Below are 26,469 nucleotides of genomic sequence, written 5' to 3' on the forward strand. Positions count from 1 at the left end.
AGAGAACAGCTCAAGAATCTTGGCTCAGCCTGGGCATATTTCCTCCTAACTCTGGCTAGAGCTCAGCACGAACGGCTGGACGGAGGAGTCAATGCGAAGCTGGGGAGGGAGGCTGCAGGGCTCTCTACCAGGACTGCGGCAGAGCTTGGAGAGGCTGAAACCATGCTTTTCCTTTGGGCACTGGCATTTATTTTAGTCCTGCAGGAGCAAGATCTTTTAGGTAAGTGACTCTGAGGTTGCAGAACAGAAACTATAGCTTAAACGTAGCATGGTCAAAGCCTTTGCATGGGGCAGGAGGGGGAGGTGAAGTATTGCTGACTCTATGGGTTTTATATGAAGGTGACACAGGTATGTGTCAAAATTCTGTGGGAATATCGTTTTTAACAGGAAAAACTTCATTTTTGTGCTATTAAAGTCCACCCTGGAGGCATATAGCTTTGACAGAGATTTTTCACTTCTCACAGGAGATACTATCACTGTATTTTCAGAAATTTAGAACTGCATTCAGGTGCTGCAGCCAGTGACCTGTGTTTCTGTAATTACTCTTCTGGCAGCCTTATTAAAATACACAGTAATCTACTCAGAAATGAGACTGAAGTTCAAGGTGAATAGAGAAAGATTTTCATTTATTCAAACTGTTAAGATTTGCTGGTTACAGCACTGCATTTTTTTCTCTTCTGCTTTGTATTACTTATTCCTGAGATTTTGAGGCACATAACACCTCCTTCAAATGCCTTAGTAGTATGAAGTATAAACACAGAACATCTGAGAAGCTTGCATCTGAATTTTACTTTCATTAACAACAGATTAGTGCTGGAATAACCTCTAATCACATTGTAGCTAACAGCGTGACTGAAAGCTATTCAGTCTGGCTAGATCAAGGGTTTATAGTCCCCGTGTAACCACAAACCTGGCTTCCCAGCCTGTTTGTATTATGTGTTTTCTGCTAGCTGATGCTTAGCTTTATTTTCCCTCTGCACTTCTTGACAACACACAATGTTTGTATTTCATGGCAGGGTAGTAAGTTTCCATTACAATCAAAACATTTCCTGAAAAACTGTTAGTCCCTTCTGCCCCCAAGTCCTAGTCACTCTTCCTTGACCTGACTCCCTCCCACCCAACTGGCTTTGTAGTGTTTATCAGTGATGAACTGAAATATCAATACCCCAGCAAGGGCACTCTAACTTGTTTTCATTCCACAAGTACTCACTATCGCCTTGTGAGTTTTGCGAGCTTCAAAAAAACCCTGTGAAATTAAAGAAGAAAAAAAAAAAAAAGGCTGGAAAAATGTTTTTGTTTATTCCCCCAAAGTACGGTTTTAAGCTGAAATCATTAGCAAACTCAGATAAAATCCAGCTAAATAGAATACTACTTGAATAATAACTGCAGTGGAGATTAGTACCCAATATCATGCCAGCTGGTAGCTACTCAGTCAGGGAATCATTTTCACTGTCTCAATGGTGTACTTCATATAGGATGGGAAATTTTGGGTCCGTCATGGCCAGGGGAGTACCCTGGCTGGCTGACAGGCTTAAAAAAGTCATCCCTACTTTCCCTTTGGTACCTTTGAGTCGGGGAATCTAACTTTTGATTTCCTTACAGATCCTCCCTCCCAATCCCCATGGATTCCTCTTAAAAAGAGTTCAGAGTTGGCCACAGTAGAGTTTATGTTTTAATTCAGCCATTAATATGACTAATCTCATATTCATAGAGCTCAGCCTTCAAATAGCTCAAGAGGAGAGGCTGGCACGGGAGCCCTTTTGGATGCAACCATGTGCTCTTGCCTAATGGCTGCAGTTTCTAGTTCCTTGCTGTTGTTTCTGGGTTAGTTTGTGGGATGCTGCTCAAATGTAGCCTGGGGCACAGGAGCATTCAATACCTGCCCCATTTAAACATGTTTCCATTCTTACAAAAACCTCCAGGCAAATCGTTCTGAGGGGTGCAGCACCCCAACAGCAAAGTCTTTGCTGCATGTTTATGCATGTCAGAGAGGTGACCTGGAGTCCTCAGGTAAACAGCTGGCAAGCAGGCTGGCTCCACTGACATGCTCCATTTAGCTGAGCAAACCAAATACTGAGCATGCTGCTAGGGAAACAGCAACAGCAGAGCTCCAGTAGCGGCATTGCTGCTCAATACTCCACACTGTGGCATGATTATTTTTTTTAAACAGCAGAAGTTTCCTTTGGTTTTAACTGCAAGTTAAAATAAGCCAAGTGTAAGAATGTTTTTTTCATTCAGCTAACATACTATGACTTCTCAGAATTCTTTGGATCCTCTGATATCCACATGCCATATCAAAGCTGAGAAGATCTATAAGCTAGACCATTGCCTAGAAACTGGAGAGAAACAAATCCTCTCAGAACAGCCACTTTTGCCCAAAACTGACCACTTGCATTCTCACAGAACAGCGTGTTGCCTCCAGGAGATTAAAGTACTGCATTGTAGAATTAAATCCACCATAAAAAATTATGAGAGATGTCCTATCTTAAACCAGACTCGGACTCATTTCTCTATTAATAAACTAGTAGTGGTTTAACCTATATACCCCATGTTACAGGTATTTTCTGTCCTTATAGAAACCTACTGGCATTACCATCTCCAATGCAAGGATTACAGTCTTTGCAAACATTCATCTCTGAGCTCCAACAAGGAAGGAGAAAGAAAGTTTGTCACAACAAAGTGTACCCAGATGTAGGTGTGTTTTTAAGAGCATGAGGCATCTGAAGATAGGGGTTCTGTGCAAAAGTTAGCCTTTTTACAGATTCTATATATCTGTAAAACCGTATGTTTTGTTATATATAGTTAAAGGGAATTTATTAAGTTCTGTGGACTTTGTAACCTCCATGTATAAAGCAAATGTTAATATCAAACTCCAAAAAAGTCAGGGGTTTAGAAATACTGGACTCCTGCTGTTCATCTGCAGGATGCAACTGTATTTACAAATGCAGCCAGTCTGCTCTGGTTGAAACAGCTGTGAATGTTGGCCATGAATGCCAAGGTCTAGTATGTATGTATGTGTGCGCATGTATGTGTGTATCTCTCCCCCACTATTCTACTTCCTGAGTTGTTGCAGAACACATGAACTGCCTGCCAGAGGAAAATGTATCTTCAAGCAAGTTCTTAGACTTGTTCAAGTATTAGAAAAAAACTACAAGGATATTTTTTCATTGCACTATCACATTTCTTTCTGCTACCCTAACTTACTCATATGCAAACTACACAACCACATAGCTGACTAATAAGTCACGGACTCGCCTCACCCCAATCCCCATGACCGTAGCTCCTATTACTAAAGACAGACCAAAAGCCATGTCCTCATAAAATTGAAGAACTCTTTATCCCCAGATACCAGTGGTCATCCTCAAATTGACGGTGGCATCAAATACTCACGCATCTCACCGCCTCCATTGCCAAATCAGCCTTAAGCTCACTCATTCTACACAACTTAAATTCATTACATATGCTACAACATGGCTCCTCTTCTTCCTAAAACAGCTCATCCCCTTCTCCACTCGCAAGTAGGTGTTATACAGCTACTAACTATAGTCCTCCTAACACTTTGCCTTAGTTCCAAAACAAATACATATTCACACAGAAATAAATACATAATAAAGGGAAACTTTTGTTTGCAGCCCAAAGCTTCAGGGTATCCCATCGTAAGTTACAGCATGAACTAGAGTAACCTACCTGCACATTATGTAGCTCATGTCTCTTACCAGTCTAATTCCCTGCAGTCATTTTCCATTGCAACAACAAGCACTAGAGGATATTCCCTGGCTGCTTGTTCAGAAGACCAGCATGCTGGAAACATATTCCAAGCCAACAGCTCCTTCACAGGAATATTTTATTGTTATCTTCCTTCCTTTGAGTGAAAATATACAAAACTTAAGTGCTTCTTACAATTGCAATGGTAGCACAGCAGAAGAAAAGTGTTTTTTCAAGTAGTAATTTTGCTTCTGGCAAACAGCCAAGGCAGGGGCCCCAGATTTTGCTGTGCCTGAAGAAGAGTGCCCACTGGCAGCACAAACTAAAGAGTGCCCACTGGCAGCACGAACTATCCCTGGCCTTGTACATTTCCCCCCCCCGTCTCCACTGCTGAGTAAGCAAAATCTGAAGCTCCCTTGTGAAATGACAATGACATGGATCATGATAGCAAAAACTTCCTCCAGACGAAATAGTTTTACACAGAAACACATGGCAGCCATCTCCTAGTCAGGAACAATTTCTATCAAGTCCCATTTCTGATTTTGCATATTTCACAAGAACAAGTGAGGCATGGTAGGACCACAACACATCACAACATGGCATCTCACATGTAGGTTGATAGGAAAGGCAAGTTAGAGAAGTAAGAACTGGGAGGCTGATACCCTGGACCCACCTTCACTAATGCAATACATTCCACAATGCATGAGATTTCCTTTTTGGTCCTTCTCTTTCAAGGGAAAAAAGAATTAAAATAAGTTCAATCTTAACTGACCTAGGATCTGAAATAATATTCATAGTAGCATATTCTACGTCTTGATAAACAGAGTACGAACCATGTCTGCAGGTTTGGAACTTGACTTTCTGATATGGTTATTTAGCTTCTAAAATTAGTATTAAAAATAATTAATTTCATGGAAGAAACTTACTTCAGGATGTTTCCATTATTATCAGAGGCTCATGAATCTTGGACAGCAGAGGAATCCCTTGGATTTTCTTCCATGTTTGAAGTCTTTCCAAGACTTGGCATTCAGGCAGCAGTTGAAGCATATAGTGAATGTATAGATTACAGATTAAACCCTAATCAGGCATTAAAAACTTTCAATGTACCTTCCTGAAATGATTTTTTTAAAAAAAAAACACAAACCAAACCAATCCTCCTCTGCCCCCCAAATTCCAGAAGAGCTTTCTACTGTCAATTCTCTGTCTAATATACAATGCTTACGTTCCATCTCCCACTTCGGATATTCCACATTTGCCCTGCATGGAATTTGCAATATTGTTCTGCCATAAAAGCTAGAGCCTAATAAAGGTGTGTGTACATATATATGTTTACGTGTGTGTGCATGTGTGTATATTTGCATGTATATATAAGCAAACACCTGCAGTTTTCTGCAGTGTAAGCATAGTAACCTATGACAGTATATAAGAAGCTGAGAAATTTTACATATTTATTACAATTCCTGCAGTCTTTCTTGCAATCACTGAAGGCAAGTATTCCCTTATCTTTAAGCAACTAGAAACTCTAAAATCTAGAAAGAGGTTCAGAGGTGCCTAAATCACAGTTAAGTATTAGGCAGTGTTTTATGGATTACAGCCTGGAAGATGCTCTATGTCCAGTTAAAGATCGGCTCCTGAGCATGTAAGAATTTGAAGACAATCTGCGCATTAAAAAGCATTTCCAATACAACACATTCTATCCAAATCAATTATTTTTGGTGTCCTAATAATAAAATTTGATACAGATTAAGTTATATACAATACAGCTTAAAATGAATTTGGGCACACTGGTGATAATGAAACTGGTAATGGTACAGAAAATTAACCCAGTACTTCCATATCTAAGGATGCCAATATAATTAAGGGTTGACATAACCGGAAACTAAGTTTGATGCCGTTAAGAACAGTCCCCAAAATTAAATATGACTAACACTCTTGGCTTAACATGGTCTTAGGTCTGAAAGCACTAATACTGATAGAATCAGTTCAGGTTCAAAGCAATGGAACCTTTGCTGTATGCAGCTGCAAGTTAACTTCACCAACCACTTTTGTAAACCATGTAATTTCTTGTGCTAACACTTCAAAGTTATATATACATGTTAAAGTAAAGTCCAACACTTATATTTAGACAAGAAATAATGTAAGCAAGGATCAGCAAATCCCTTCAGAGGTCTGTTGCATTCTTCCCAAACTGGTTAGGGGTTCACCATTTGAATTTGATACTCAAGTTCATGACCTTTTTCCTATTGGAACATAAATCCATTACTACCCCCTTCATTTTCTGATTAAAAGCTATTTGGCCACCTTATGTTATACACTCCCAGGAATAAAAGAATACTGCCTAATGCAGTGCAAACAAGAACGCACAGCATAGTATGTTTTCTTGAAGAGTTACACATGTTCTCCTTTACTCCCTTTGGTCCATCACATGATTTCAGGCTTCCTTATTTGCCATCTGGTTCCTGTTTCCATCTCACTTGTCTTTCATTTGGCTTGTGGCCTGCTTTGTTCTACCCCTCCCTCCCTACTAAGCACAACATGAACTCTCAGTTAACTGTCAAAACCACGCTAATCATAGAATGATACAAGAGGAATTTTATAGACTTCAAGACCAATAGGGAACATTAAGGTCACTCAGCTTGACCTTCTCCATAACACAGACCAAAGAACCTAACCCAGTAATTTCTGTATCAAGCCTGTAACTTCAGTTTGACCAGCAATGCATCTTTAAGAAGAATACTTATAAAGACCTACCAGATCTGTGTGATCATGTACTTCAGTTCTGTCAGTCTTAGTATCAGCAGCAGCCGACAGTGAAGAGGCAGTTACTCAGGTTTATTCCGATGTTTAGTATTAGCAACTACTTAGATGATCAAAATGAACCATTTAACAGCATCTGGATAGACAGAATCCTGATGATCCTAGAAGGGAACTTCTTCAGGGATTGTGTAGAAGCAACACCTTGGGGAGTTGGGGGAATATATCAAATGTACAGGAGGCAAAGGAGCTTAACTGAGAGGTGTTCTAAAACCAAGGCCTTTGCTCCTAACCTGTTTGCTAAGGTTGTTTTAATTCTTACGTCATTGCTCTTTCTATCTCCTACTACAAAATTAAATTTTGTAATCAGGCTGACCATGATATATAGATCTTTACTCTTCATCATGCTACTTCTTTCAAACATTGAGCATATTCTTCTATTAAACATATCTTTCAAACATTGAGCATATTCTTCTATTAAACATATCCTTATTAGCAACCGACTCAGAGATTCTCCATTTTCCTGCTCCATCTGCTGGTGTCTGACTGTATGACAGCACAGGGCAGTTAGAACCACCTAGCCTTTATGGGGCAGCATCAACGTAGCACAGAAGGCTTAATCAGAGGTAAGGGTCCTTTTCTTATCTTGAACAAGAGAGTTCTGATTCTTGATGGAAAATAACCACCTGGGTATCAAATAGAATGGACTTCAAGAATTGAAGCATCTCACTTGTAGGAAGCATGAGGTGGGAATTTGCAGATGGGAAGTTAACTGAAAGGTAACGTACTCTCTGCCATATTGAAACATTACAACAAATACCTGCCTGAAGTAATCCATTAAGTTTCAAGTGAGATATTTGAGACATTGAAATATGCCTCCTACACACTTGCTTAAGCTGTCAGAAGTTGCAAATACCCACACATTTTAAATATGTAATTTATACAGCATACAAAGAACAGTTTACTTGTAAAAGCTGTTAGCTTCAAAATTCACTATCAAAGTTTTCTGCATTTATGCATCTGCTTTGACACATAGACAAGTAAAAATTCTAATTTACATTTTAAAAATGTTTCTTCAGTAACAAGAGAGCAAGTACATGGAAGTATCCTAAAAGGCCATTAGTCTTTTGCTTACATGGCTTGCAGCCTTCCACTCTTTGCTCCCTTTACAAGGTGACTGCTATTATTGCATGAGGTAGAGATGCTACTGGAGGTCAGTGCCAAAGGCAGACTGTGTCATTTTCTTTCACCAACTGCAATACAGAGAAGGGCAGCACTCATAAGCAACATGTGATTCCCTTTGAGCACGTGGAAATTACTGCTTCAGCTGAATTGTCTGACCATAGTGACCCAGATACGTGCCATATTTCCAAGGGACCGGATGTGTCCTGTGAACAGCCCATCCCAGAGATAAAGGCTGTGGGTTAAGAGCCAAAGCCAGACAACAAAATAACAATCAGGGGTTTTAGCAGCCAAAGCCTCCAGCCAAGCTCAGAAAACAGAAGAAAACTACACTGACCAAAGCACTGGCTGCCCAGCCACCAGCAGCAACCGCCCACCTCAAGTACCCTGTTCTGGCATGGTGGTGAAGGGGCAGTCACAAGTACAAGAGCAAAAGTCGCTAACCAGACACAGACACGCAGGCCCTGGCCGAGGGGGTTTCTGCTGGGTCAGCCCTCAGCCAACTCCATACTGTGAGCTCTGGGAACTAGACATGCTTTGGTTTCTACTAACTCTTATCACTTGCTAACAACAGCTCTCAGGTGCTTCCTGAGACACTTAGGAAGCAAATTCGACTATTTGTCAAATTTTTTAGGTGCTGCACTAGTCCCGCGGTTCTGAGTAACATCTTACAGTCCTATCAAACTAGGACAAGACACTTCCTCCTCCTTCAGTAAGCCCAATACAGTTTATAAATCAGCAATGTCCTCTGAGTGCCGGAAAGCTGTCTGTCTCTGTGTCAGAAGAGAGGAAGCAACCACTCCAAGGAACAAAGCACCACCGAGTCCTGCATTTCACAGCAACCCCTTTACCTAGTTCTCTAGACGTGCATGTGCACACAAAGCTGTGCAGTGTTTTGCTAATCTCACAGTGAGATGCAACAACCTTACCTTGGCTATATATACCTATCATAGCACACCCTGCTTTGAACAAATGACACTCATCCGTCATACGTAATCTCCCCATCTATGTACACTGCCTACAGTAGCAGTCAGCACAATGCTGAGGTTTCTGCTGAACAGAATCCTCTTTCACAAGGAAGGGCTAAGCTATAGGAATGATTAAAGTGGCATTTTGGGTAAGAACTTATATAATTTCTGCTTCAAAAAGTCACTTTGTGGATTTAAGGTCCTGTATCAGGAAAGAGGTGAAAGGAGCCCCTTTACAGTGCCAACAGGCATGCCCACCATGCCGTTAGGCAGTTTGGAAAGGCCAGAGTCTCTGGGTCAGAGTCCGATTCGGGCAGGACAGACAGCTACTTCTGCTTCTCCTACAGGAAGAAGGAGCTTTCTCTGGGCTTTCTTTAATGGACCAGCATGATATAAGATGCATGATCAGAGAAAGAGAAGTGGCCAGCGCTAACTTGAGCTAGCCAACATTAACCCCCTTGCATTTCCATTCCTAGGGAATGGACAAAACCAAACAAGCCTGGCATGTAACTTACGGCTGGCCAAAAGCTCCTTTAACAACCGCGTACAACTGGTGTTGGCCTTCACCCAGACTTTCCATCCAATCTTGTAATCCAGCCATCTACAGCTAGGTTAATACAGCGAAAAAATAACCTCCTGGGGGTTTCTTAAATTGTTCCATTTGCTCTTAGTCCACCTAATGATTTCTGCTGCCTCTTTTCACAGTTCATTCGTAGTTAGATCTGGGAATGTTCCCAGCAGTTAACAACTGATCCACAGTTACATCATCACGATGCCTTCTGCCTGCCCTTGGTCCTCTCTCCAACACAGTGGGTGGCAGTTCAGTGTACAGCTGAATCGGGCCATCAGGCTTGATACTGAGAGCTAGAGCTAGGAATATTGCAAAGGTGGAAATTTTATTGATCTCTGACAGTAAAATGGAGCTTACCTTGCTATTATCCTATTATTGGGAAAGCCAAGGTTTGTTGACAAAGACTGGTCACTGCTTTGTAACCTCAATTTTTGACACAGAGTTTCAGTATCTCCGTATTGTTCCAGCCACGATGGAAAAAACCATGTAAATAAGCAAGAATTTTGAGAAGTGCCATGGTTCACTTGAGTACTAAGTTACAAGGTAACAACACTCCCAAAACACCACCAGCAGCAACAAAGGGAAAAAAAGGGCAACTACAAAGCACCTAGTGTTTAAGTAACCTGCCACATTTCAGCAGTCTTCTGTGAACAGGTAGATTAATTCTTTGGGATTCTGTCCTAACAGCACCACCTCCTGGTGCGTGCACCAAAAAACCCAAATCAAAATCTTGTTACAAAGAAACCACCAAAAATTCTCTTAGCTCTGCCAAACCCATTTCTAAATTACATCAGATCACAATTTAATCCTCCTCTCCTCCTCACCCGCCAATTTCAAGGATACCATTCCAACTCAGAGTACATCTCTCATCCCATCAAACTGCAATGGCTACAGTCCTTACTGACATGTTTGCCATCATCCGATAGATACACTCCCAAAATCTTGGCACAGACTTGTGATGAGGCACTGCAGCAGTTTCAAACCACTGTTCTCGCCCAACAGTACTGAAGACCGAACTAGTTGCTCTTCCTGTGTTTCTTACTGTTCATTGTAACACAGACTCACAGTTCCCTTTTTGTCTGTGTTACAATCAAATGACGACAGAATGAGTTACTGCCGCTTTCTCATTATTATAGCTTATTCAGGCCTCAAACAAGAAAAAGACCTAACTTTACATGGAGCAAGATATGTTATCACTTTAGTGAGGTTTAAAATACTCCGCTACAGTTCTATGCATACATATTAAAATCTAAACATTACTGAATTGTTGCACAGAAGTTATGAAAAGCAAATTGGCTCCATTAAAGCGTGCACACCAGCAGGTACTGACCTTTCATGAATGAGAGCCAGCAGAATGAAATGTTCGAAGAGCAAGAGCTCACGAGTACTGAGGTAAATACAGATAACTGACAGAGATAAGTGACTTTGTATATAGCACCATTTACAAGTGACTTGGTCAGCACATCGCATCAGCTGTACACACTTTTAGTGTTTCCCTTCCCATTGCAAAATCAGACTTAGGGACAAGTTTCTGGCTCAGGGCAATCACCAGCTTGTATCCATTTGGGACATAAGTGGACCAACTTAGCTACTCTTCAAAGCTTTACCACAACAGCTGCTTCTGAAGAAAGTCTAAGAGGAGCTGATGTGTAAGGTAGATCTTCCCAATGCTTAGGTTTTATACTTGTAGAGACAGAGTTACAGTCTATAAACTTACCCTGCACTGGTAGGAAAAAAAACCCAACAGATCATGTAAAACAAATGCACAAACAAAACAAAACAAAAAATACCCCTGGCAAGAGAAAACACCTTGTTCCAACCAACCATAACAACACATACAGGCAAGGAGACATTTCACAGTACTAGGGTATAGCTGTAGTTACTGGGAGAGAGGTTCAATTTCTACTTGGACTCCTACATTTGGCTTCATAAAAAATGCAGTTTAGCATGCAAAATACCACTTCAGAAGTCAGAAAGGTAAGGGCTGCTATTAAAAAGCTCCTGCTAATTAACTGTGGCTGTTTTTACAGCTGCTGCAGACCCTGTCAGTATGTTACCTGGAAGTTTGGGAAGAGGGAGCTGGTGTAACGAACATGATACGATCCACAAACGCTTAGATATTATTGAAGAGGTAAGAGCTATTGCACTGGTTCCTGGTCCTTACCAGTCCTCTGCCCCATCCTGTTGACTACAGAAAAGAAAGAAGAATGATGATTCTAGACATTGTCCCTTCTTGATTTTATTCAAGATCTATTTTTTTTCAGATGTCATTGTTTGTAACTATCCATAAAGCTATTATGACCAGAAACATATAACCTTGATGAATCCCAAACAACTGATTAACCAATCACTGACTGTTAGATATCAGCCTTTTCTAAAATGTTCACAACTGTGCCTTTAATATAACAATCTCAGGACCGATACTTGTAAAGTTTCACATCCAGTCTTGGCTAGATGTAAACTCTGCAGGTGATGAAGAGTGATGGAGGAGTTTCTGCTCGCACCTGCAGACACTCAAGAGCAAAATGAATTCTGAGAGTGTGATTCTAGGAAAGCTGCAAAGCTTTAGGTTTTTTTCCCTGATGTCTTAAGCACTCACAAGATAATGGCCAGTGCTAACTATTCCCAGCTGGCTAGCTGCCAAACTGCATGCTGTTGGTTCTCAAATGGCAATGTTACCTCTCCTGCTCTAGTCCCAGCCCTCTTCTTTCCACCCCATCAGCTCCTCTCATCTTCCATGTGGATTATTTTCTTGGATATGATGGTGGCTCAGAAATGAGAGAGAATTAAAAACAAATTGACACAAAGCTCCCTCCAAGAAGTCAAATTATGGGTGATTCTTCATAGAGTGATGCTGTAATTTTGCAAAAGTTTTAATAGTTTGTGCCACTAGAGGCCAGAATAACACAAGAAATATTTCAATCTGCAATGCGCAATATAAATTACATTAGCTGTTGGCATTATGGGACATTAGATTTGCACTTCCACTAACACATTCAGTACAATGCCTTCCAATTGACCCTTTGACTACACCATTTCTCCATTTTTCTCCCTTGTTTTCATTAGAAGGTAATAAAAACAGTGGAGCATCTAGAATCAGAAGTCAAATCGCTCCTCAACATCATCAGTGAGACAACATCAAATATCCCCATTGCTCCAGGAACCCCACTTATAGACATTTTTGATGGTAAGTATCTAGTGGGATATAACCTAAACTGAAAACAGCTTTGCATATGTTATTACCAAATGCATCCTCTTTTCTCCCCCTGAGATGTGAAGTATTCCTTCATTCAATCCAGTGCAGCTAAGGCCTCTGCTGAAATACTGGGTCCAGTTTTGAACACCAGGTTTCAACAACCACTGGGGGGGGGGGGAGGAGGGAGAAGGGGAAATAAAAGAATAATAAACCAAACCAAAACACAAAATACCAAACAAACAAGAAGCCAGCCAAACAGCTAGATACATGAGCTACACAGAAGGGCTGTTACATTGGGAATGTTTAGTCTAAAGAATATCAATGTAGCCAACCAGAACAAGTAAGGCTGCCATGAAGATGAAAACTGTGTTTTCTTCCCTATTGCAAAAGTGAATAAAACAAGAAATAATGCAGCAAGAAAGACTCAAGCAAAACACAATGCAAAGCTTTCTTACAAGGACAGTGATCCACTGAAATTACATGACTGTAGTTTCCTCAGCACTGGAAATATTAAACAAGCATCACACCTTAGAACTGCAGGATGGACTAAGCAATCTCAAGGTCTCTTTCAGTTTTAAGATCCTGTGATTCTTTAGTTTCAAGTGTGTCAAATGAAACAAAGGAGGGTAACAAAATACCAAAGAAGTTATCGGAAGTATTAGCATTTTGATATCTTAAATCCAATTTTGACATGCAAGCCTCTCACACAAAACATGTTCCTGGATAAAAGTTTTTGAAATACATTAAACCACAACAGAAATTATTTGGATGAGACCACCTATTCTACACAGCTTCTTATAATGCTCTGCCCTCTTCATTCTCTGCCCAAATATCAGTTGTGAATTTAACAAGGTGAGAGACACTCCTGGTGGAAAATAAACCTCTCATGGAAAGGTATGAGCATCCAGAGACATGTTTATGAAGTCAGTTTTGTCATTGTTGGTTTTTTTTGTTTGTTGGTTTAAGATAGCTGTACATGGGTACATATACACCTGCATACCATAGTGCACTTACATGATAGAAGGTGGGTTTGAAGTAGACAACAGTAGAGTTTATGTTGGTTTTTATTTCTTGCAGTTGGCTGTACAGATCTGGTCACCATGACTGATATATCCTCACCAATGTTGTTATTCATTAAAATTTCCAGTTTTCTGTAAGGGGCAGTTAATAGGTAACAATTCAGTTACTCCCTTGCAATAATAATTTGTTTAAAAAAAGTATTCCAGTAAAATATTACAGTGAATTTAACATGGAAACCTTGGCATATTTGCAGCACATCCATAGGAAGTACTACTCAGATGGAGCTTGCAACAACTGCCAAATGGCTCAAGAATTGCACATAGGATCTTCCTTCTGTGATTTGGTTAATCAAAGTGACAATTTTCCACTTTAAAGGAGCAGGCAGGATTCATGTTTTAAATGATGTTTATCCACAAAGATTGATCCTGATTGTATAACCAAAACTAATTACATCAACTCTTCTCTATACAGATACCAGCTGAGCACTGTGAAGACAGAAGACAGCTGAATGTTAACAGTATGGTTGTAATAAACAGTAGGCACTTTTGTTCATTTAATAAGCTTGTGTTTGCAGAATTTGAGCAGGGATGAACGATCCTCAGCTGTAGTTTGCCTTCTGTGCTCCTGTGCTTTATAATAAACAGGTATTTACTTTTAGACACTATTTCAAAGCTTTTTATTTTAAATCTTTCAGCAGCCCTACTTTATCAAAACTGCATTTCAAATACAGCATTCTCAGTAAGAAAACAATATCAGGTGGGGTCTGGGACTGAAGCACAGCTAACAAACTTCACTTAATTCAAAAGCTTACTCCTTCCCTTGCAAAGAAATGAACTCTTGCTATTGGTGTCAATCAATGAGGATACACTTTCAGCTGCAATTTCCTCTCAAGATATGCTTAGATTGTCTGACAAAAATGAGTGTATGGAGTGGTCTGGCTTTGGACATAGTCACATTGCTGCCATTGACTGAAACAGGAGTCTTATCTGCGCGTCCTAGTCAGAATTGGGACTAGTCAGAATTTGTCATTTGGATGCGCAACCACCTTATTCTGTAATCTTTACACTCTTCTCCACTGCTGTAGTGACATGCAACCCAGATTTAATTCCAACATCCACACCCATGACACCCCCATTTTATTCCATGACAAACAGCCACACAGCTTCTTCTAGGAAAAACGACCTACCTGACCTTTACAGAATGGAGCGAGAGTGCGCATGAAATAAGAGAAGTAGTTTGCACATTCCTGATTAACAAGCAGTCTATTTTCACTGCCCTGGCTCCAAACCTCTTCCCCCCTTTTACTTTTTTTTTCTTTACATGTTTTTATTTTGAGAATGATAAGCTGAAGAGATGTCATCCATGCTAGCAGAGAATAAAAATTCAGAGTTCCAAGAGTTAGGCAAGAGAAATTACAATATGCAAAATGAAAATACTGAACAATAACTACAGATTACATATATCAGGTACAGACAATTGCTCATCAACAGCACACAAGTCCCAGACTCTTGTCAACACAACAATTTCTGAATAATTCTGTGGATTCACCAGAGAACTTCTATGGAAAAACTAAGTTACATAAACTGAGTGATCACTCACACATAAATCAACATGAACACCAAAAAGCATAGTCTGCAAAGAGTTAGAAGATAGACAGCTTTAATTTCATAATCTCTTCCTACATACATATATTTAAGGCACAATGCAAAACCTTAAAACATTAACCATAGAATCTTTACTACTGTCAACATTACTACTATCTTGTGACAGTTGCCCTAGCGAGAATGAAATGTGGAACACATCTTCCTTAAAAACAATCAAGAAAAGAAAACAGAACTTGACAAAACTCCTTCAAAACAGTCTTAACTAGACACAATAACTCAAGGCCATTCTCTCCACATATCAGGGAGTAGGCTAGCATGAACCAACTCGGCATACAATATATATAAAACTTGCATTAAAATGGCACATAATGTTTATACAAAATAAAACCTTAAATCACACAACTGTGACTTTTGTTCCATAAAACAAACATATTACTCCAGCACAATATAAGCAGAAAAGAAATAATGACCTGTCATTAATGGATTGCTGAGGGCATTATACAGAATCCTGAGCAGATGGCACATAAGCTTGATATTTATACTTTTTTGGCATTTATTACCTACTTTTTTAATTGAAGATATATGCAATATTATCTTTTAAAATGCAATTGCTTTAGGAGAAACAGGTCATTACATATTTACTTATGGAGAAAAAAAGATGCTTTAAAGTAAAAACATGATCATAGCAGCTTTTTTTAAGAAAAGCTCAATGCTCCATTTAGTCATTTCCACCACACAACTTGAGTAGGATTTTCCGGTAGTCTCCTGAAGTATCACCCTGGAAAGAAACCCAGAAAATGAAAAGTTGAAGACTTGTGCTTTGAAATAGAGGAAAAAGAAGTGTAAGCATCCTAAACACAACATTAACAACCAGAAGAGATGAAACCAGGGCTGAAAGAAAGCAGGTGTTAAACTCTTAAAAAAGGCAAATAAAGAAGAAAAAATTAAAGAGCCTGCTAATTAAAAATCACTCTAACACAAGTACACAGTAAAATATGCTCCTTCCATGACTGGAACCAAAAGTGTCCATAGAGAATAAATTTCTTTAGCAAACTGAATGTGGTATACAGGTCCAACTAGTTACCTGCGAATGGTTCAATAAAAAAAAAAAAAAAAACCAAATACAAACCTCACTGAAAAGCTATCTTGCAGCAAAAGGTATGGAAAAATTAATACAGAAGTCCTTTTCATTGCAGTCAATGTGGATATTTTTCCAGGGGCAGCAAGTGAAAGTTTACTCTGTTATGTTCAAACATTAAAACCAATGCCCTAATATCGAAAGATCTAAGGGGTTTTTTTCCCACAATTAGAGAACATCTCTTTCATGTTGTGGGCAGTGAAAGTTAGTATGGATGCACAAACATGCAATTTATCACAAACGGCCCCCACTAGCCAAGTTTTGCCTGCTGCTCTCAAGAGTGCTTTTTAGCATTCCCTGGGAGCTGCTCATGAACTAGTTTTGGTTGATGAGGCTTGCCAATCCTTTTCACAGAACAGTTTCAGTTAGTGCATTTATCTCATCCTTCATCTTCAGGTATGACTGAAAACTGTTTTGTCCACATAAAAATTATTACAATTGTGACAAAGAGACACTTCAAAGATCAGGATAAATCCTGTGCATGCATAAAGCACAACCCACAAAATATAAAACTGTATTGGGTTTGCGTGGCAAGGTTTTGGTAGCAGGAGGAGTACAGGGCTGGCTTCTGCGAGAAGATGCTAGAAGCTTCCCCAACATCCAATAGAGCCAATGCCAGCCAGCTTCAAGATGGACCCGCCGCTGGCCAAGGCCAAGCCCAAGCCCATCAGCGATGGTGGTAGTGCCTCTGGGATAACAGATTTAAGATGGGAAAAAAGTTGCTGGGGCACAGAAACTGCAGCAAAGAGATGAGTGAGAAGATGTGAGAGAAACAACCCTGCAGACCCCCAGGACAGTAAAGGAGGAGGAGGAGGAAATGTGCCAGAGCAGATTCCCCTGCAGCCCGTGGTGAAGACCCTGGTGAGGCAGGCTGTCCCCCTGCAGCCCAGGGAGGTCCACGGTGGAGCAGATCTCCACCTGCAGCCCAGGGAGGACTCGACACCAGAGCAGGTGGGTGCCCGAAGGAGGCTGTGGCCCCATGGGAAGCCCACGCTGGAGCAGGCTCCTGGCAGGACCTGCGGATCTGTGGAGAGAGGAGCCCATGGAGCAGGTTTTCTGGCAGGACTTGTGACCCTGTGGGGGACCCATGCTGGAGCAGTCTGTGCCTGAAGGACTGCAGCCTGTGGAAGGGACCCACGTTGGAGCAGTTCCTGAAGAACTACAGCCCGTGGGAAGGACACGCATTGGAGAGGTTCGTGGAAGACTGCCTCCCGTGGGAGGGACCCCATGCTGGAGCAGAGGAAGAGCGTGAGGAGTCCTACCACTGAAGAGGATGGAGTGGCAGAGACTGTCCAACTGACCACAATCCCCATTCCCTGTCCCCCTGCACTCCTGGGGGAGGGGGGTGTGTTGGTAGACAATTTGAGAGCGAAGCTGTGCCCAGGAAGAAGGGAGGGGTGGGGGAAGGTGTTTCAAGATTTGGTTTTATTTCTCATTACTCTACTCTGGTTTGATTGGCAATAAATTAAGTTAATTTTCCCTAAGTTGAGTCTGTTTTGCCCATGACAGTAACTGGTTCAGTGATCTCTCCCTGTCTTTTTCTCGACCCATGAACCCTTTGTTACATTTTCTATCCCCTGTCCAGTTGAGGAGGGGGAGTGATAGAGCAGCTTTGGTGGGCACCTGACATCCAGCCAGGGTCAACACACCACGAAAACATTCCTGTTTATGTATGCACAGAAAAGAAAGAACTGCTGTCCACTTTAAAAAAAAAAAAAAAAAAAAGAGAGAGAGAAGAATTAAGAACTTTCCTTCCAAGGATATTTCCAGTTCTACTTTTACAGAAATAAGAAGTAGAGTTTGTATACACATAACTGTGCACATGCATGTCCCATATTTACTGAAACCAAGTGTTGAATAAGTTCAGCCCATTAAATGGGTATGGCCCGTTGCTGTTTCTGAACGGTAAAATTATTTTAATGCCAGATCAAAAGAGAAGCGGGGGGGGGGGGGGGGGGGGGGAGAGGCGGGCGGGTGGGAAGAGACACATACAGCTTTTCCACCAATGTCTCACTCACTGTTTTTTACTCACACATTGGTGGTTACAGGGCACGTAACTACTGCAGTAGAAGCACATCTTCACTCCAGAGCTACACACTGCAAAAAAGCTTCTGCTAGGTGAAGCTCTGTGGTGCATGGTCAGAAAGACTATATAGCTGCTGGCAGAAGACTCGCATCAAGACTTTTTGGTGCACATTATCCTTCACTATCTTTTTGCAGGATTCCTTCCAGACACCACCAAGTTGCAGCCCTTCAGCGTCAACAGCAGAAGAAGTAAGTAGGGGCTTAACAGATTTGGCACCTTCATTACAAGGTAAATGAAAGGGGTACCACTTGCTCTCCTCCAGCTCTTATTACCTTCCCCATTGGCCAGGCATCCTCTTGACTGTTGCTACAGCTGTTAATATCAGTAGTAGGGTGGATCAACTGCTACAACTGCTAAAGAATCTGAAGTTTAGTCTATTTCCAAAATCTAAATCCAAACTTTCAAGACAAAAAGGAGGCAATCTTTTAAAAGGAGCTTTACACTCTTTCAACATGCACATGACGTAGAGCACCATTGTTACTCAGTTGGAGGACCAAATGGTTTCTACAAGATCACATACAGAGACTGGGACAGAGACCAGATTTAAGACCAGGTCTCTGAAACCCCTCTGGACCAATTTCCCTTTCTTTCCTTGTCTGTTGGCTTCCTGCCCATCTCTAGCTCATCTAGCCCCCACACAAAAGCAAGTGCTTTGTTCTCTGGCACTTCAGCCTCCACTCTCCTGACAAAGGCAGCAAGCCAAACACAGCCAGCTACACTCAGTGCAGCTAATAGGTATTCAGCATAAGGATTCATGTTCTACTAGCAGAAAGGATGTCACAGTAGGGAACATAAAGTCTCCAAGTCTTACAGTGATATCCGCGTAGAGTGATCTGCCATACATCCGCTTGTATTCTGCACGTATATCCAGCAGGTCAACCTCGCTGCGTGATACCATGATTCGAATCAGAGTTCTGTCTTTTGTTCCTGCTCCCTGAAACAAAAAACCCAACAATATAATGTATTAAATTGTGGAAGTGCTGGATGACACAGCACTAGTAAAAAAAGTAATATAAATCATCATCCCACAAACGGCCATTTACTAGCATAACGCATTGACTTCAATAAGCTTGAACAGAATTTGGCCTATCATCCTTTAATAAATTAAATTTACTGGTAGGACACCAACAGTCATTTCTCTGCACAAGAACAGTTAGGAAGAAAAAAAAGGGGGGGGTGTCAGAGGGACAGGGAGTCAGGAAAATTTGGTGAGTTTAATTGCCTATTTATTTACTTCAGCTAGACATCTCTACTTAAAAACATACCAATTTCAATGAGTCTTAAGCATATTTGTGTTTTACCAAATGAAGACTTTTGTTGTTTCAGGTATGGCTGTACGCATCTCTTTGTTAAGTGGATCAAATTAACTAGATTCTTCCAGCCTTTCATAATAATGACTACATCTTGTTAGTCATCTGCCCACTCAAAAATGTAATACCTTCAGCTGAACAATTCATCCCAACGAGCTGTACAAGCATTAAAAAAAAAAAAACCACCCCCAAAAAACGCTAAACCCACACTATAAGTTTATGTATCTTGTTACAGGCACCTACCTTCATAGCCTTCTGTAATCTCTCTGCAAAAAAAGCAGGTGTGTTCTTGAGGCACTTAACTGCAAAAAGAAACAGTATCACAGAAATCAGGTATTCATCCTCAGTCAGAACTCACACTCATTTTCTGAGCTTACCCTAGATAGTCACATGCTTTATTTTTAAATAAACATACACTTGATACAATGCAGCTTCCACTCCTTCAGTTAGTCACTGAAATCATTTTTAATCCAAACAGTAGCTGCAATAAAGTTAAAGAACCTACTACGCTTCATGGCTCAAAGCAAACTTTTCTGTCACTAGAAACCATCTAGCATGAGGCGGCCATAATGAATCTTTAAAGTTTAATGACCAGATTCTTGCTTATGAAGGGAAAAGAGGGCATAGGCAGGAGGCAGAAGGCTTGAAGGAACACATAGCTAGTGGTGTTCCTGTTTTTTTCCTAATTTAAGATGCATTTAGGCCATGCATCTGCAAGGTAGGAAAAATTCAAGTGCTACCCTAACACAAATTGGGAAGCCACCTATGACAGAAACCTCACCCTTATTTTGAAGTTAGTTACACTTTTTTTTTAGCCACAATGTTCACCAGAACTCCTGAAAAATTCTTGACATGCTTATGTAGTAACGACTGGATTTTATATTTAATTAGCACAGTTTATTAGAAATCTGAAAGAGCAAAATCTAAATCAAATTACTGTCATGTTAATCAGGATAATGAAAGAATTATCCATCACTCATCAGAATTAAAATCTATATATTGATCCTATGTTGATCCTACAAGTGAACAATCATGCAATCTGTGGCAAACTACACAGAAAACAAACCACACCTGACATATTTTATAGCACAAAAAGGTATCAAAAGCAATCATGTAAAATCAATACAGAACAAAAGGGGTAAACCTAAACAAGTATTTCACAGCAACACACATACTATATAGGAAAAAGTACTTTTCTGAATAGGAAAATGTAGATGAGAGATAGCAGTTCACCACGCACAACTATCAATGATATACAATTCAAAAACAAATGACAAATGAAATGCATGTTTATTCATCACTGTATTTAGCTAAACAACACACTTGCACTTTTAAGATGTTTGAAGATGTTATTGTAAGTTACCAGTTGCACAATCCAGAAAGCTTTAAAGAAAGCAAAATTAAATATTTGCAATTAGAAAACTGTTTTTTCCTGAAAATAAGGTTCACAGAACAAATGATACTAACATCGACCAAAACGGATATATATATATGTGTGTATATACACATATAAATAAAAAAAAAAACCAAACAAAATCTATTCAAAGAGTTATTCAGTGAGTATTAATGAAAATTCTCACTGAAAAGGCTGTTGACTTGTTTGCAAGCTACAGTCCCAATTCTGAATCGCTATCTACATGGAGACCTGTCAAGTGACTGCAAAGCTCCATGAAGTCAAAGGACATCCAAACTCTGACAGTACAGTTTCTTCACCGAGGCGATCTTTTTCTACAAACACTGGGAAATACTTCTTTTCCCCAAGTTTGGTTTTCTAACAATACTTTTTGAGGTGACAGATTCTGAATCCTGGAAAAGGTCTGCAAATGTAACACATCAACAGAGCTGGACCCAGTTTGGGTCATGAAAAGACCACAATAGTGACAGCTTGGCAAGCAGAGCAAGAACAATAGTTACATAGTTCACACATGCACAAGAGAGGAGTGAAAAAAAAGAGGCTTTTAAAATTGATTCCCATTTTGCAGGATTTTGTTAGAAACTACCATGAAAAAAATCTGCTGTGATTGAGCCAAATGTCCTCTCCCATCTTGTTTCCACATGACGCAAAGTACAGTTTTCCTATTTTGGTAGGATATTTTTTGGATTTGCCTTTTTTTTTTGTTACATCGCTTTTCTAGCTACTACCACATTCGCAACCAAAGAACAACACTTTTAAAGCAGCAGCTCTAGGTATCACAGTAAATTCACAGTAATCAACAGAAAAAGAAATGGAGATGTAAAGAAGCAGTCTTGTCTAAGGGACAAGGACAAAAGACAAGAGAGAGAAAAAGAGGTCCACAATTTTACGTAGAATAAAACATTCCAAATAAAACTACTGCACAACAACTTGAGGCCTTGTCCCAACCTCATGAAAACTAATGACTACCTCCCAAAGGACAATAGTAGACCTGAGGTAAGTCTTTACTCTTCAGAAATACTTAAAAAAGAAAGATTTAGCAAAGCTGTAACCACAGGAAAGGTGGATAAATAACCTCTCTGCAATCAAATTTAAGTTTTCTTTCTTCTAAAAGGAGATAGAGGTAACTAATTGGAGGGTTAATGCCTATATTTTGCTTGATTTCCAAAGCTGTCCCAAATACTCCATTCTCACTGACTCAGCGGTTGGTACAAGTTCTCATCACTTCTTAAAACAATGCCAAGTACAGTTAATAATTCTCTCCCCACTTTAACATATGACATTTAAATTCTGCAGCTGCCTGAAGCAAAAGCTTCATCTGTCATTTTAAGGTAAATTAAGTGCCCTGCTTTACTAACCACAAGTGACTTCACAGAAAGCTCAATGTAAAAAGCAGAAAACTGGAATTATTACTAAGAACATCATCCTTAGCTGGAGTCACAGACACCACCATCTCAGCCAGTTGTAGTGGAATACCAGGAATGAACTTGCTAAGACGACACATACCTACTGCCAGCATGCCCTTTTCCAGGTCTCCAGACATTTCACGACATATACTTTTTTCAATGTCCCGATTACACATCCTCTGGTACTCGCTGAAGACTGTTGATAAGAAAGAAAGATTTCAGGAGTCAGCCTTACAAAAAGAGGTGGTACTGGTGCATGCTGGATGGCTTCATTTCAATCGCACTTCTGAACCTGATACTACAGTATACTTACAGAACTTTTAACATCTCAAAGACTAATACTATGTTATCAACCACATTGTTCCACTGACATGTCATCATGCTCCTTCTAGCTTGTCTAGTTCTATCCATATTTTTAAAGGGCTAGACAAAGAAACCACTGTAAGGGAAACAGTGAAAACTCTTCTAGGAAAGCTTTGTGTCAATAAAATTAAGAAGAAAACATTAAGGTTCTCACATACACCCCCATCTCTTTTCTCTCCATTAAGCACCTCAATATGTAGCACATTTCAAAAGTTCTATGTAGTTACTAAAACATTTCCACCACTGGTATAATACCTAATCACCATCATGTAAAAGGAGAAGGGAAGGATTTCAAGTGTCTTGTGCACACAAAAGCATGCAAAATTGAAACAATTCCAGTTTTTTGATTCTTTTATCAGAGAAACATTTGAACAAGTACGTCCACTACCTGCTCTGATATTTAAGATGGTCATAATGTGCAGCTCTTGTGTCCCTTTTCCCTCAGCAGAATTCACCCTGCTTTTCATTGAGGTATCATTACATTCATTTTACAGATGGGGGAAATTCAGGTACAGAGCAGTGTTGTTTGTTTTTATCATTACATATATTATCATTTTTATCATTACACACAACAGAACGAAGTTACTGTCTACGTAGAGGACACCATTACCTGCTCTGAGGTGGGCCCTGCTTCTTGCACACAGAATGGCATTGAATTTGGATTCATCAGTTCCTAGACGGTTCTCTCCAGCTGCATATAGCTCCTAAACACAGAAGGGAATTCACATTTCATTACTCACAAAAGCAGTCAGGCTGAAAAGCTGAGTTACAGATCTGCTTCCTTACAGCCTCCCCTCCTTTTATACTTAAGTCTGTGTACTGCTGGAAAACAGAAGCAAGCAGTAAATAGCAACTAGTTCTAACCTTTCTACAATATGCTATGCTTGCAGTCTTCCTCGCTTATTGAGGCATAAGTGCTCAAACACAAGAGCTCCAGATTACTAAAGAGGAAAAAACGGTTTAAACAAGTAACTGAAAACTGTTCTTCCTAACAGGCCCTACATCTAGCTTATAGTCTACACCTCTAGGTACGTTCTGTGATGTTCTTGTCTTTTGACTAAGACATACTATGTAGAAAGCTACTTACATTACTATTTATATGACAGTAGTGCGCTGAAACGATCCAGGGTTTTCTCTTTGCTACGTGGTGAAGTGGAATGTACACACAAAAAAAAGTAACGGGGCAAGAGTTACTAGGTCCAACTACCTTATTTGCCGTAAAAATCCAGAATTCCTTAAATAACAGGCAAAGGTTAATGCAAGTGTTGAATAGATTAAAATTTAGTCCACACACACATCACCACAAATCTCTTTGGACCATTCCCTCAATAACCAGCACAATGGTGTCATCCAGCACCTGGAAAAGCCAGCGAGCTGACAGAATGAGAAATAAAAAACCCCTATAGACTCTATTCCCAAGAGCTTCATCTCTGTAATGGAGCTGCATGGCTCCAGTGCTCTGTTAGGGCTTTTCATATCACTTCCAACCACTGAAACATAAGCACTACATCAGAAGTCACAAGGTGTCCAAAACTAAGAGTAAGCAGAAACCATACAGTCAAATTTCAGTGTATTGAGTTGACTATACTTAGAAATTATGAAGAATTTTTACTGACCTGCACATCTTTTTGGACAAGAGACATGTCAACATTTGTACTTTCATCTCTGTTTCCCTGAAAGAATTTGAAGATACAAAAGTGTCACTGGTGGGGCTTTTTTTTTTTTTTTTTTAAAAAAAAAAACAAAACAAAACCTACAAACACACACAAAACCCTCAAACTCTAAAACCCTGGCATGCAAGTACCTGAGAAAGTGAAATTAAAAGCCTCTGAAAGTGTCCAGATGTGTCACTTTTTATTGCTTCTTCCAGAGTTTTCTTAAATTCTGGAAGAGACACACAGTCATGAAACATCACACACCCCTGTTCATTACCTAAATTCATATTATCAGTCAGTGATTAAGGAAGAAAAGGAAGAAAATTTTGATGGAACTAACAAATCTAACCTGCTCTATAGACTCTGTTGAGCTCCTGAATATGCTCATTACTGCGAGAAGCTAAGATTTCAATGAGACAATTTTCATCTGTGCCAACACCCTAAAACAAAGCATAAGAGAAAACACACACTTCAGATTCTCATCTTACTTCTACAACCTAGTATAAAGAAATGTAATAAAATTATACAACAAAATACAATTCAGAATATAATCTTATAGGACAAGTCAAAGCAAGTAGTTTAAATGCTACTTATAACATGTTTCCAAGACACAGATATGTAATAAAGATACAAATTGAACAGATAATTAAAATAATTATGAAAACAAAATTTCATTTTAAAATGTCATAATTCACACCAGATTTTAGGCATTTTAAGAAACAATTTTTTCTACCATTAAAGATGAATTTGTTAATTCTAATAGGAAACTTCCACTAACTTATAGATAGCAGTTGCAATTACAATACAGCTAATATTATTTCATCCTCCTAGCTACTTTAAAATTGTGGCCAAAGAACATGTAAATATACATACTGACTCAGTAATGGAAATATTTTATTTCACTGTCATTTAAACATTGACTTGATATGCGTATGTTTGACCTGTTTTTATTTTAAAAACCTAAATGTTAATAAAATATTCTGATTGCTTTAAGGAGAAAGTACTTAATACTTCCACAATATTTTAGAAGAGGTTCAGCAAGGGCTAGGAAAATAGGCTTTTAAGGTGGGGGAAAAGATAAATAGAAGGCACACCCTGTTCATAATCTTTATGAACCTAGTTTTCGGAACTATTCTTGAGCACTCAAGGTAAAGTCACTTGAAACTCTAAGTTGAGCTGTATTATCATCAGTTCCATCACAGCTCAAAGCAAAAACCCAGAAACAAAGGCACGGCATGCAGTAGCTGGCTTAGAAGAGAGCCGCTTCAGTGGCTTGCTCCAGACTGTGTAATAAATGAACTGCAGAGACTATTAGAACTCAATTTTGGCCTTTTTTGTGTATTTATTTATAAATATATTTTTGTTACAACACAAACCTATTAAATAGTCTTTACCTTTAACCTATGGGAATAACATTTCACAATTTTACTATCATATACCTCCAAGAAACAGGGTACAGATCAGTCAAACAGGGGGTTGAATATCTGGATGGAGAGGAAGCAATATAAGTTCAAGCTTTTAAATTACTACCAAAAATTTTATCAGCTCAAAATATTTCCTCTATCTTATAAATTTGTATCTCCTACACAAACCTTTATAGCTTCCTTGATTTCATAAGCATCAAACATGACAGGTGTCTTCATCATTGCTAAGATTGTCCTCTCAAAGTTACCTGATAGCTCAGACTTGAGATCCTTGATCAAATCCTAATAAGAAGTAAAAACAAGGAAAAAATGCATAAAGACCAAAACTGACAAATGTAAGCACCAAAATTGTGGAGTTTAATTAGAATTCTTTATGCATAAGCATCAATAATGTATCTTCAAAGTAAAGCTCTGAAGTTCCACTTAACACTAAATCCAGCGTAACTGTAACATGTACATCTCGGTAGTTAAGGTCCAATTAAATAGACTGCACAGACCAATCAAAGTAATCATCTAGCAGAGAAACTGCTTTATATGTTTCATCTGAAACACTGCATGAAAAAGTCAAGAGTGGGTAAAAGCAGAACCCTAAACAGGCTATGACTTGTGAACCATCTTCCCCTTAAGCAACTTCCAATCTTTTTTTCCAAACACTGTCTTCTGACTTCCAGTG

At 39.6% G+C, this 26,469-nt stretch overlaps 2 protein-coding genes across 3 annotated transcripts in view; one reads left to right on the top strand and one right to left on the bottom strand.

Moving 5' to 3' along the window:
* PLAC9 (placenta associated 9) lies at positions 1 to 14,053 on the top strand. Its single transcript, XM_049809868.1, has 4 exons — positions 1 to 220; positions 11,211 to 11,311; positions 12,247 to 12,367; positions 13,868 to 14,053. The coding sequence occupies exons 1-4, from the start codon at positions 163 to 165 to the stop codon at positions 13,876 to 13,878; spliced, it is 291 nt and encodes a 96-aa protein (XP_049665825.1). The 5' UTR covers positions 1 to 162; the 3' UTR covers positions 13,879 to 14,053.
* A 985-nt stretch (positions 14,054 to 15,038) lies between these two features.
* The window catches only part of ANXA11 (annexin A11), a 28,124-nt gene continuing 16,693 nt past the window's right edge, over positions 15,039 to 26,469 (bottom strand). For both annotated transcript variants that reach the window (XM_049809855.1, XM_049809854.1), the window contains exons 7-15: positions 25,965 to 26,078; positions 24,722 to 24,812; positions 24,522 to 24,601; positions 24,334 to 24,390; positions 23,328 to 23,421; positions 22,455 to 22,550; positions 19,778 to 19,836; positions 19,036 to 19,158; positions 15,039 to 15,778 (exon numbers count right to left, since the gene is read on the bottom strand). In XM_049809855.1, coding sequence (XP_049665812.1) covers positions 15,719 to 15,778; positions 19,036 to 19,158; positions 19,778 to 19,836; positions 22,455 to 22,550; positions 23,328 to 23,421; positions 24,334 to 24,390; positions 24,522 to 24,601; positions 24,722 to 24,812; positions 25,965 to 26,078 — 774 coding nt within the window. In that variant the 3' untranslated portion in view covers positions 15,039 to 15,718. The remainder of the gene's footprint in view (positions 15,779 to 19,035; positions 19,159 to 19,777; positions 19,837 to 22,454; positions 22,551 to 23,327; positions 23,422 to 24,333; positions 24,391 to 24,521; positions 24,602 to 24,721; positions 24,813 to 25,964; positions 26,079 to 26,469) is intronic.

Source organism: Accipiter gentilis, chromosome 9, assembly GCF_929443795.1.
Source record: "Accipiter gentilis chromosome 9, bAccGen1.1, whole genome shotgun sequence".
Classification (NCBI taxonomy): domain Eukaryota; kingdom Metazoa; phylum Chordata; class Aves; order Accipitriformes; family Accipitridae; genus Astur; species Astur gentilis.

Coding starts and splice junctions, on each gene's coding strand:
- PLAC9 (XM_049809868.1), top strand. CDS start 163: ATGCTTTTCCTTTGGGCACTGGCATTTATTTTAGTCCTGCAGGAGCAA. Junction 221..11,210: donor GCAGGAGCAAGATCTTTTAG/GTAAGTGACTCT, acceptor CTGTTTTTACAG/CTGCTGCAGACCCTGTCAGT. Junction 11,312..12,246: donor GCTTAGATATTATTGAAGAG/GTAAGAGCTATT, acceptor TGTTTTCATTAG/AAGGTAATAAAAACAGTGGA.